This window comes from Sciurus vulgaris (genome assembly GCF_902686455.1).
Source record: "Sciurus vulgaris genome assembly, chromosome: 5".
NCBI classification, from domain to species: Eukaryota; Metazoa; Chordata; class Mammalia; order Rodentia; family Sciuridae; genus Sciurus; species Sciurus vulgaris.
This window is the reverse complement of record NC_136465.1, coordinates 50,951,835-50,964,692: the sequence shown is the minus strand read 5'-3', so window position 1 is coordinate 50,964,692 and position 12,858 is coordinate 50,951,835. Positions and strand designations below refer to the sequence as shown.

At 34.7% G+C, this 12,858-nt stretch overlaps 1 protein-coding gene across 3 annotated transcripts in view; it reads right to left on the bottom strand.

The window, feature by feature from the left end:
- Positions 1-376: 376 nt before the first annotated feature.
- RNF170 (ring finger protein 170) overlaps positions 377-12,858 on the bottom strand; it is a 39,006-nt gene continuing 26,524 nt past the window's right edge. For 2 of the 3 annotated variants that reach the window (XM_079140628.1, XM_079140630.1), the window contains exons 6-7: positions 10,652-10,762; positions 377-5,299 (exon numbers count right to left, since the gene is read on the bottom strand). In XM_079140628.1, coding sequence (XP_078996754.1) covers positions 5,030-5,299; positions 10,652-10,762 — 381 coding nt within the window. In that variant the 3' untranslated portion in view covers positions 377-5,029. The remainder of the gene's footprint in view (positions 5,300-10,651; positions 10,763-12,858) is intronic. The other variant, XM_079140629.1, reaches the window with a different exon arrangement.

Below are 12,858 nucleotides of genomic sequence, written 5' to 3'. Positions count from 1 at the left end.
TCATGGTTTAAACATTTTTTGGTGTTTTTTATTCTTAATGAAACAGCTTATTAAAGGGCTATAAGACATGCAAAATTTGTTCATATGCTCATTTGATCTCATTTGATCCTTCAGTAAAGATCAGAAATCAGTATATGTCTTAGCTTTGTAGCTTTTAAGGGAAAGAAAATAGGAATAAACTAAAGAATGCTTGTTAGAATTCTTATTTTTTTGTCCTAAGAGGCCAATAACTGAATTCATGTACTAATAGAATGCCATGTAGGAAAAAAAGATAACCCTTGACATTAAAAGGCTGTTTTTTTTTCACATTTATTATAAATAGATAAGTTCTGTCTGAAGTCTTTTTTTTTTTTTTTTTTTTTTGAGTCTCGCTAAGTTGCTTAGGGCCTCTCACTAAGTTGCTGAGGCTGGCTTTGAACTTGTGATCCTCCTGCTTCAGCCTCCCCAGCTGCTGGAATGACAGGCACGTGCCACCACGCCTGGCTGAAGAAAAATAGTTTCTTTCCAACTGCTGTGAATTGAATGTGTGTCCCCAAAATTCACATGTTGAAGCCTAATCCCCAATATGGTGGTATTTAAAGGCGGGGCCTTCAGAGGTATGTGGGTAATGAGGGTGGAAACCTTATGAATGAGGCTAGGGCCCTTATAAGAACAGCCAGCAAAAAGGTGGTCCCTCACTGTCATCTGAAGATAAAACAAGAAGTGAGCCCTCACCGAAATCCAGCCATGCTGGCACCTTGATCTTGCACTAAACCACCCAATCTGTGATATTTTTGATAAGAGCATTCAGGCTCTCTGGACCTCATTTTTTTTCCATCTGTAGAATAAGGCTGTGGTACTAAATGAGGAGGTTTAAATCAGGAATCCACAAATAGTCAGGCCCTTTGAATCTCCTGAAAATTAATGCAGAATTATATGTTTGAGGATCCAGCTTGATATGACTACAGACATCTTGGTCATAACAGTCATTTTGCTTCCAGATGACTCTGGCACACATTTCAAACTATAGGATAAAGTTGTTGAGATCCTTAGCCTAGCGTTTTGTACTGGTTCCTGATGCCCAAACTGTTTCTTAACAACACTTGATAATGTTAAGTTTTTGAGATAGCCCGAGTACATTCCCTTTACTGAAGATGTCTTCCTCCTTCCTTGGAGTGCAGGGATCTGTCCACTGCAGCCACGCAAGACATGCCTCTGCCCCTAGATCACCACTGACTGCTTTGTGCAGTCCTGTATCTGTCTGCCTCTTTTTTTGGTCTTTGGGTACCTTGCACCTATGGCAGGCCATCCTCATACACCAGGTTTTTCTGGTGAGCTATTCATAGTATTCATCTGACTTTCAAAAGAAAACACTATAAAAGCTAGCCAGTTGTAAAAACTATTACAACTCTAATATTCTAAGGTTAGTAAAACAAAGATTAGGGTAATAGGTAGATAAAAATCCTAGGTTTTCTGCACAATTATTAGAACTCTTACTATTTTGATCTGAATATTAAGTATTTTTATATTTTTTCTTTAAATTGTTAGATTGTTAAAATCTAAACTGTTAGATATCAGTGACTTTGAAATATCTTTACCTCTTAACTCTCTTCCATCACATATTCTCTCAGAGGTCTAGAGTCTGAGAGAATAAACATTAGAAAGGACCGAGTAGATGAGGACTTGGGTGGATGAGGATGATACTGGCAGATGAAACTCCATATTTGTGTACAGTCAAGGACTGAATGCTTACAACAAGTACTGAGGCCATGAAAGTAGGCTGGTTCTGATAGCAACAAAAGTTTAAGGATACCTCTGAGTACTGCCTCCTGTTAGTAGCTTTTAAACTACTTTTAAAATTTAAAAATATCTAAACAAAATTAATTAAAAATGTGATGAGATGTTAGATGTCCACTAGAGATAAAGCCATCATAGAGTTGGTTACCCACAGCTAGGAAGTGTGGGGGCCTGGTGGGGGGGAAGATTATTCCATCATATAGGGTTATTACTTAATATTTTTATCATATAATTCGAAGTAGCTAGGGAAGGATTATGAACATTTGCAGAGAGATGATAAATGTTTCAGATAGATAACCTAAATATACTGAATTGATTAGTACACAATGTATAAATGTTCTGAAACATCACACTGTATGTACTCTATAAAGATGAAAAATTATTGTCAGCTCAAAAGAAGTTAACTTTATAAAGGGGGAAAATTTTCCCTTTTTGTATTTCATAAATACAGAGTTGAGTTGTCCTTAAGGCAGGTGTTAAGTTCCAAGGTCTGTACTTAAAAGAAAAAAATCATGTATGGCCAAAATTAACATTGAATAAGTGCTTTAAATTGCCGTTAAAACAGTATACATAGTTTTTTGGATGTAACCCCATAGAAGAATGTTTATGTACAAAAGTAAAATGTGCACAGTGGTGTATGGAATATAATAAAGAGTATATATGGAAAATATTTTTAAAAAGCCATAGCAACCATTATAATCAAAGCTCAAGAGTTCTGAATTTTAAAGCAAGTAATATTAAAGAAATGGAAAAAGTACACCTTTTAAAAATTTTTAGATATGCTGCTTTTATTCAAAACAATAAAATGCTTAACAAACTCTAAAATCATGAAGTTTTAACCAAACCACCAATACTTTGTACCAACTCTGTGAGGTAGGTATCTTCATAGCCACAAGGGATCAGTACATGTCCTCTCTTCCCTTGTTCCTCTCAAACACTGAGAACTATATGAGTTGAAACCACTGTTCTAGTGGGCTGTTAGAACAGTTGTTTCCCCTGTCTTATTCCCCACAGAGCTGCCCAAGTTGTGATCTGCTCCTGGGGTTGGACCATCTGATTTTGTGACAGTTATTAATATTGTTAAAAATATCCAAACTGTTGCTTTGATTTATAAGATCTAACTCTGAATTACAGAAGTATTTCTATAATGTTTAAAACATTGATTAACTCTACTTGCTTCAAATTCTCTCTTGGATCCCTTCTGTTTTTGCCATCAGTAATCAGTAGAGATGACATAATAAACAGGTCTAAAAATGTCAACATTCCCTTTTCAGTTTAATAATGACTTCAGACCATGGAGTGTTTTTGTAATGTAGCAAATTTGGTATAACACATCTGTACCAAGAAAGTAATAATTCCAAATATAATAATAAAATTGTTGTAACCAGAAATGTGACACTTGGAGCAGAACACATGCACAGAAAATAAAATCCTTTCATAAAATGATATTGCTGTTGCCCCATACCAAATTTGTAATAGGTAGGAAATGCATTTTCAGTCTGATGTAACAAACTCCTACTCATTAGCTTCTCAAGTTGGAGAGTGAGCTAAAATGTTCTTCTGCAATATATGCTCTCAGACATTTGATTTGGAAGTATAGAATTTTCAGCAAGTCTTTGATGTGTCATCTTTCTAGACCTTTTCTCTTAGGAGCACTTATCTCACTCAAATGAAGAACTAAAGTATTATGAAAGACTTCACAAGGATCCTGTTTTTCCTCCTGATTTCTCTTCTTCATAATAGTCTTCATGTCTATCTAAATATCTGCCAGTTCTTTACTTATCTGCTGCAGAACTTCAGGCAAAACAATAACAATAGTCAACAGCATGGGATTTTATCTTTGTAAAGGTGATGCCTTGCCTTTCTCACAGAATTTTCCTAAGGATAAAATGAAAACTGTGTGAGAAATTGCTTTAATCATGTGCTATGTCCAAGCATTATTGTTTCTATGGCAAGCAACAGCTTTGTCCTAGGTCCAAATAAACTAGTAAACACAAATTGAAATTTTATTCAGAATCTTATTATTTGATGGCTAATCTGATTAGCTTGAGAGAATGTGACAGGTTTTTATCTCCCTATATATACATATGTTTACTAAAATTAAAGGATAAGATTAGTGACTGCAGTGGCAAAGGTAACACTGACTCCTGGTCATCAACTGGTCATGAATGATGACAGCTGAAGTAAGGATCTTGTAATACTTGTGGTATGACTCTTCTCAGACAAAACTGCAGAGAAGGGCATTAGAAAAAAAATAAATAAATAAATAAGAGAACGTCCCTGTCCAGTCACTTCACAATTGCTCATTCTGCACAAGACATGGTGAATGTGGGCTGTATGCTGCCACGTAGGTAACAGTATTATAAAAATTTTCTGACAACAGACAACCAAGTTTTTCCATTCTGTTGCTAGCTAAACAAAGATGGTTAGCATGTTCCTAGTATCTTCCTAAGGACTTTGATGGTAATAGACAAGAAGATCCATTTTCCTCAGAAATATATCACACTCTGTTTACAGGATCAGCTGGTTCCTAAAGAAAATTTCCCTTTACAAGTTATCTTTCTATTCCTAAAAATGACCAAACTTGTTTAAATGTTTTGTGACCATCAAGTGTGCTAACTAGAGATAAGTGCTTCTCATCTTTTTAATTCTATTGATTAAAGTGTTCCATAAACCAAAATATGAAGTAAAATTATAAAGTTCAAGTTTCTTTCAGTTTTAGCTGATAACAAAGAATTATACCAGAATGGAAAAGCAGAACTGCTCCAAATGTACAAAGCTAGCACTAAAAGAAACACTGACTTTTCTCCACTATTGTACAATATTTTATTGTAACAAAATATTTAGATTACTTTCACAGCTACATATTATTGTATGAGTACCCACTGAGGAGGATAAATTGGATAAACTGTACATTTGACAATATTGTACTATATATCCAATTAATGTAATTAATTTTGGGAAAAAATATATCAAAGTATCCCTTTTTAATATAATTCCATATTTTTCCAGAGACTTTATAGACAACATATTATCAAGATAACAACTGTAATCATAATTAAGATCTTAACGTTAGAACTTGCAACATGTAAAAATTCCAGTTATATATTGCTAAGCATTTGTCAAATGATAATCAAACATCTGTCTTATGATGGTTTTTTTAAACTTGTAAGATAATATTTGGATGATTTACACTGCCTTAGGTCCTTCTGTTTGATTTTACACGTTAGCTCAAATTCTAACAAACTTTTTTTTATCTAGTTAGCCTTTGGGTTATCACTTCTCGATACATAATAGAGATGTAGATAAGCAACAAAAAGATGACAAAGAAATCATCTAGAAAACCTAGAATTCCAAACAAGGCTTCAGGTACAAAATCTAGAGGTGATATTAGATAGAAAAAAGCTCCCATCAAACAAAGTATTATCCTAATGCGGAACATCCAGAAAAGACCCCCAACTGAAAACATTTCCCTGAATGCATGTCTCAGTAAAGTAGGTAGATCCATGATTCTTTCCATAATCTGGTAGGAGGAAAAACAGATATTAAGATTTAGCATCTAAAATGACAAGGTAATAAATAATTTTCTTGCAATGTGCAAACTCAGTTAAAATGAATTAAGGAGTTTCACATGATTGAATACCATGTTTTCTAATTATGTGTTTCATTTAAAAATCATTCTTTAATTACTAGGTTCTTATAAAATAGGTCTTAATTGCAGAAAACTGAAAAGTAACTAGTGTCAACAAGGCTAAAATATAGAATATATAGGTTGAACATTCCTTATTTAAAAATCTGACATCCAAAATGCTCCAAAATCCAAAATGCTCTGAAATCTGAGACACTTCAAAAGCTGAAATGTCTTCATGGACACCCAAAAGAATTTTGGATTTCAGAGCATTTCAGATAAGGAATATTCAACCTTAGTCATGCAAAACTCAGGTTATTTCTATTTTGAGTTAGTAAAATAAACCAAACCAAGAAACTAGTGTACTGGATCGGTCAGAGTCTTATGCTCGAGTGTTAGCTTTACAGTTTGAATTCTATTAATTATTAGCTAGGTGAACTTGGGGACAGTTGTTTAACTTACTAGAGATAATTCAACTAAGTGAACATTTAGTAATTAAGAGTAATCCCTGGGCTGGGGTGGTGGCCCAGTGGTAGAGCACTGGCACGTTCGAGTTACTGGGTTCAATCATCACAACCACATAATGAAGTTGTTATGTTCATCTACAACTAAAAATATTTTTATAAAAGGTAATTTCCCAGGGATGGGATTGTGGCTCAATGGTAGAGCACTTGCCTAGAACGAGTAAGGCACTGGGTTTGATGCTCAGCACCACATAAAAATAAACAAAAGTATAGTGTCCATCTACAACTTTTTAAAAAAGTTAAAAAATGTTTTTAAAAAAGTAATCCTCAAAGATTATTAAGAACTAAAATAGATTGTATATGAATCTTTGTAAATTACCAAACAACATCTTAAGTATTTTACATTAAAGACACACAGAGTTCAATGGTTGTTTAATAGCTGTGAAACTGATTTCTTCCAGTGAAATCATTTCTTCTGTTTATTCCTCTGCCTATAGTTCAGTTATTTGGATCTGTATAAAAATCTAACTCTGCCTATATATTTAACAAGTGCCAGATATGCTGAGAGGACAAAGGAGAGAGAAATGCAAAGACTGAGTGAGGAGAAAACAGCTTGATCTCATCTTAGTCCAATTAGAAAGGCTATTATCAAGAACACAAACAATAATGATGTTGGCATGGATGTGCGGAAAAAGGCACACTTTTACTGGTGGTGTTGCAAATTGGTGCAGTCACTCTGGAAAGCAGTGTGGAGAATCCTCAGAAAGCTTGGAATGGATCCACCTTTTGACCCAGTTATCCCACTCCTCGGTTTATACCCAAGGACTTAAAATAATTAGTGTACCACAGTAACATAGCCACATCAATGTTTATAGCAGCTCAATTTACAATAGCTAGATTGTGGAACCAACCTAGATGCCCTTCAACAGATGAATGGATAAAGAAACTGTGGTATATTTACACAATGGAATATTATTCAGCCATAAAGAGTAATAATAATAATGGCATTTGCAGAGAAATGGATGGAACTGGAGAATATTATGCTAAGTGAAATAAGCCAATCCCCAAAAACCAAAGGCCAAATGTTTTCCCTGATAAGTGGATGATGATATATAATGGGAGTTGGGGGTTTGGGGGGTGAGAGAAGAATGGAGGAACTTTAGATTACATAGAGGAAAATGAGAAAGGGGGTACAAAAAATGGTGGAATGAGACAGACATCATTACCCTATGTACATGTATGATTACATGAATGGCATGAATCTACATAGTGCACAACCATAGAAACGAAGTGATGTACCCCATTTGTGTACAATGAATCAAAATGCAGTCTGTAAAAATTAAAAAAAAAACAACCCTCCACTAGACAAAATCTTCTTGTCACTCCTTTTGGAAAACTAGTCACAGAACACAAATGATCTTTTTAGAATGACTTCCTATGTTAATTTTCTCTTTTCTATGGAAGAAACGTTAAATTTTTTTTTTTTTTTTTTTTTTTTTTTGGTGCTGGGGATCGAACCCAGGGCCTTATGCTTGCAAGGCAAGCGCTCTACCAACTGAGCTATATCCCCAGTGCTTAAAAAAAAAAAAAAAAAAAGCTACATAGTTTTCACGAAGTCTGTGATAAACTATTTTAAATATTCTCATGACCAGCCAGTATGTCTTCTGAATAGCTTTCTATCATTTATCAGAGATATTTTGTTCAATTCTGAGTTGGTATCATTTATACAAAATCTGTAATAATTAGGCAAGAAATATGAAATGGTTTACAAGAAACACTTGTATATCAAGTATAATCTTAACTCCAACTTTGGAGGAGGTAGAATATCAAAGAGCTGTCTTTACTATAACTTGATCATAGAATATGCCTTTTCATTAAATATCTGACTCCTACAAAAATAACTAAGCAATGATATGTTTCACATTTAAAAATATGAATAAAAATCTCAAAATGATTTTTAAGTTCAGTGATAATTTAGGGTTTGAAACAGGATGTATTTTCAAAGAATCATTCTATAGATATCCCTGAAGGGTATGTGAAAAAAAAAAAATGTTGGATCAAAATAGCAGAAGAGTCTTCTAAATAATTATGGAGGACAACAATGTTTAAATTTAGTTTTTCTTATTGCTCAAACACCCAAAAATGGTACATGACATTGCAGGAGAAAGAACAAGCGCGCATCAAAGCACACATTTAATACTGAACCACTTTAATAGCTTAATATTTTTGGCTGGGAGCAACAGTATCAATTCTTATCATGATGATAAATCAGTTTATTCAAGGATCTACATCCCAGACACTGAACATGGCACTGGGAATATAGTAGTAAATAAGTATAGTTCTTGCCTTCATGAAACTTTTAATCTACCTAAAGGAATAAACAAGATTAGAGTACTCTTGGTGATAATGCCGTGAATAAAATGTACAGACAACATGCACAGGCAAAACTAGAGAATACAGTTGGTGGTCAGGGGAAGCCTCTCCGAGGACAGCCTGTTTAAGACACTTCTCATCCAAGGGATGAGAAGGTAGCCATGAATAGAGTGTAGGGACAAGTATTTCAAGGAGAAGAAATGTCATGTGTGAATGTCTTAAAGTGGGAAGAACCAGGAGTATATTCTGAGGGCTGACGGGAGGCCTGTGTAGCTGAAGTATGGTAAATGAGAGGAAGTGGCATAAGAGGTTAGGGAGGGAAGACCAGATCAACCAGAGCCTTGTAAACCACAGAAAGGGGTGGAAACAGTACTCCAAAAAATAGAAAGTTTTAAAACACAGGAACACCATGATCTGAAAATACTATTTAGGCTGCTGAGCAGAGAATAAAGAAGTAAGGAGGCCCCTGCAGTTATCCAAAGCAGGAAATCATGGTGGCTTGCACTAGTATGATAGGTACAAGTGATTGAAGAAGTAGACAGGACTTTTTTTTTTTTTTTTTTTTTTAATAAAGTGGGAATGAACCCAGGGATGCTATGCCAGGCACTACAAACCCAGCACACTCCCCACTTTTTTGTTTTGAGACAGGGTATCGCTAAGTTGCTGTTATAGTTTAGATATGAAAAAAAGGTTAAAAACTCATATATGGGACAATGCAAAAAGTTTAGAGATGAAATGAGTTATAAGAATATTAACCTAATTAATATTGGGTTATAAAAATATTAACCTAATCAGTACATTAACCCCCTAATAGGGAAGTAGGGTGTGGCTGGAAGAGGTGGGTCACTGGGGTGTGCCTTCAGGGTATATATTTTGTTCCAAGTGTGTAGTATGTGTGTGTGTCTCTCTCTCTCTCTCTCTCTCTCTCTGCTTCCTTGTGCCATGTTCTGAGCTGCTTTCCTCTACCACACTCTTCTGCCATGATGCTCTGCTTCACCTAGGGCCCAGAGCAATGGAGCTGGCTGTGACCCGAGACCTCTGAAACTGTGAGCACCAAATGAACTTTTCCTCTAAAATTGTTCTTCTCAGATCTCTTGGTTGCAGCAGCAAAAAGGCTGACTAAAACTATTGCCCAGGCTGGCCTTGAACTTGTGCTCTTCCTTGCCTTAGCCTCCTGAGTAGCTCTGATTGCAGGCTTGCATTATCACATCAGTGGTGAATCAGGACATTGTTATGAATCAAAAATAATAGGACTCCCCAAAAAGAGGAAAAGAAATGATGGAACTTATTTATAGATCAGACCAGAAGAATGGAGATTAAAGGAAATCAAGATTGAAAAAGAATGAGTCAAGGAAGGTATCAGTTCAATATGACACATGTGAAGTTTGAAATACCTATGTAACATTCAGGTAGAAATGTCAGCTAAATAGTTAGATAAACAGAGTCTGGAGCTCTCTCAGAAGAGAGGTCTATGGGCTGGGGTTGTGGCTCAGTGGTAAAGCACTTGCCTGGCATGTGTGTGAGTTCGACTCTCAGCACCACATATAAATAAATGAATAAAGATAAAGGTTATCAATATCTAAAAAATATTAAAAAAAAAAAAAGAAGAAGAGAGATCTGGGCTTCCCACATAAGTCCACACTTGACATATGCTAGTTTTTTTTTTGTTTGTTTGTTTTTGTTTTTGTTTTTGTGGTGCTGGGGAGTGAACCCAGGGCCTTGTGCCTGCGAGGCAAGCTACATACCCAGCCCCATATGCTAGTTTTTGAAGTACATGCTCAGTCATATATATACTGATAGAATCATTTGTTAGATTTTGATAAAACCAGAATGAGTCAGTATAATGCAAAAGTTTTCAATTTACCAAATGCTTTTTTGGAGGGAAGGAACTATAGAATTGATGTGTTCTTTAAAAAATTGTTTTTGAAAAATGAAACAAAAATAAATGATATTTTAGAATAGCTAAGAAGATACATAAACTCCAAAACCAGAGATATTTAAGGGAACATTTCAAACAAAGGACTAGGGTAAATAAAATAGAATAAAACCCAAGTATAAAACCCTCTCTAGAAGTTTTCACTTGTAAGTTTTCTGATAAGCTGTGATTTAGAATTCCATAGAGGTCAAGAATTTTCTAGTGTCCTCTGATTTTTTTCTTTCCATCGTTCTTTTTCTTTTTCGCTAGTTTCTCTTTCATGAAGATGTGTATGACACTTTTTGTTTGTTTTTTTATGAAAGCAAACCATGGCCTTTGGAAAAGCTATAACTAAGTGGTTAACAATGATGAAGGTAAAACCTTGTCACAACACAATAAAATTTTTCATAGTCAAAGAATACTTGTCAGTAAATTTCACTTTACAAAAAGTATACTGGTTCCCTCTAAACTTGTACCTGCTGTAACATTACTTACAGATCTGGGCTGCCCTGAGAATCTCCGGTTATAATCATTAATATCTTGATGTAATCTTACAACATCCTGAGACTGATCATCTTCATCAAATACTGTTAGGAGTAAAGTTACCTGTACGTTACAGGAAAAAAAGCTGTTATACCTTCTGTATTATTACTTTTTTTCACTTTGTTATTATTCAATAGAATAGAAAAAGGTTCTGAATTTATATTTCACTCATTTATTTTAATAAAAGGCAACATGGAGGGGGACAAGTAAGTTATTATTGCCTTATAATAAAATCTAATGCAAATGCAAGTAAGATGAAATAGGTACCATATCCAAACACTGGACCTAGTATTATCCTGTCCACACCAGGGATAAGTTCAGTAGTTCTCAATTTGAGCAAATCCTCACTTGAGGATGTGAGGATGATAAGAAAACATTCAGGAGTAAAGTGACATAAAATATATATATTTTTTGTCATATATTTATGTTATAAAACATATTTTATACATATATATAGGTGTGTATATATATATATATATATATATATATATATATATATACCTATTGAAAAAATATATACACCTATCACATTAAGAGGGAAAAACTAGGCCTTTCTGCTTTGGTATTAAAGTAATGATTCCATATTCTCACTGGTATTTGTTATATCTTTGCTACCATAATAGAGAGATTAAGTTATTGCAAGGACCAACTCTCTAACACCAAAATCTGCTACAATAAAAAAAAAAAAAAAAATTTTTTTTTTTTTTTTTTTTTGTGGGGATCGAAGAATTTCTTTTTAAAAATATATTTTTAATTTAAGTTGACACATAGTAGTTAGACATATTTATGGGATGCAGTATGAATTTCAGTACATATATAAAATGGGTAATACTAATATCAGGGTAATTAGCAGACCTACTGCCTCAGATAGTTAACATTTCTTTAGGTTAGGAACATTCAAGATACTCTTTACAAGCTATTCTGAAATATTCAAGTAACTGTTGTCAGTCACAGTTATCCCACTGTCCTTGAAAACATTAGAGGTTATTCCTCCTACATAACTGAACCTCTACCGGTTAATCATAGTTTCTCTGTTCTTTCCTACCCTGTACCCTTCTTAGGCTCCGGTAATCACTATTGTCTATTTTTTTGAAATCAAATTTTAGCTTCTACATGTAAGTAAGAATATGTGGTATTTGTCTTTCTGTGCCAGATTTCATTTAACAAAATATTCTCCAGTTCCATCTGTGTTGCTGCAAATGACAGGATTTCATTATTTTTTATGGCTGAATAATATTCTGTTGTGTATATGAACCACATAAAAAATGTAATTCTTGGTGCTATTATAGAACCACATTTCATCCTGCTACCTTCATGGTTTTGAGAAGAAGGAGCCACAAATGTCCTGGGACCACATTGGGATAATTTGAAGATGACAGATCTTGAAAAATAAATTCAAAAATACAACAACCTATAGAAAATGGTCATTGATGAGTTATGTGATGAGATAAAAATGGGAAGGAGTAGGAACAGATTTAAATCATCTCATCTCAGCTGTTGTTTTTATCTTTCCTGAGTTCAAGCTGTTAAACCAGGGTTTCTCACTGCCTAGATGCTTTCCAAATACCTAAGCAAAGGAGTGACTAAGCTCAGAAGGGGGTAGGAATACAGATAATGCCATCTCTTCCTTCACAGATATGTTAATAAAAATGCATTCTTTCAATAAACATCAAATTGGGCACCTACTGTTGGCCAGCCACTGTATTAGTGCAACCTGTACAAAAAAGATGAAGACGATACAGACCTTCCCCTGGGTGATTTCAGGACTCTAAATAAAAGATCTGTTCCACAGCTTGTTCTACGGTACCGTGGGAGGTGTTATAAGGATGCTTTGAGAGTAAGGACTTTTGGCCTGGGTGTCTACAAAGATTAAAACTTAAAGCTAAACCATGGAATATGGGTAGAACTGTTTGTGTGCTAATGTACAGAGAGAAGTGATGAGTGTGTTCCAGTCAGAGGCAAAGAACCTGTACATTATTTCTATGATCATTTACTAAAAGAGCCCCATGAGAGAGGAGGTGGAGCAGTACCAGTCATCTGTCTTGTGTCTAGGATGAATCACTCTACAATTAGGAAACCAATAGCTATTACACACCTTCATCTCTACCTTATTAGCCTTTAGTGAATTTATGGGTGGTACAAAAGATACCACTGCTAAC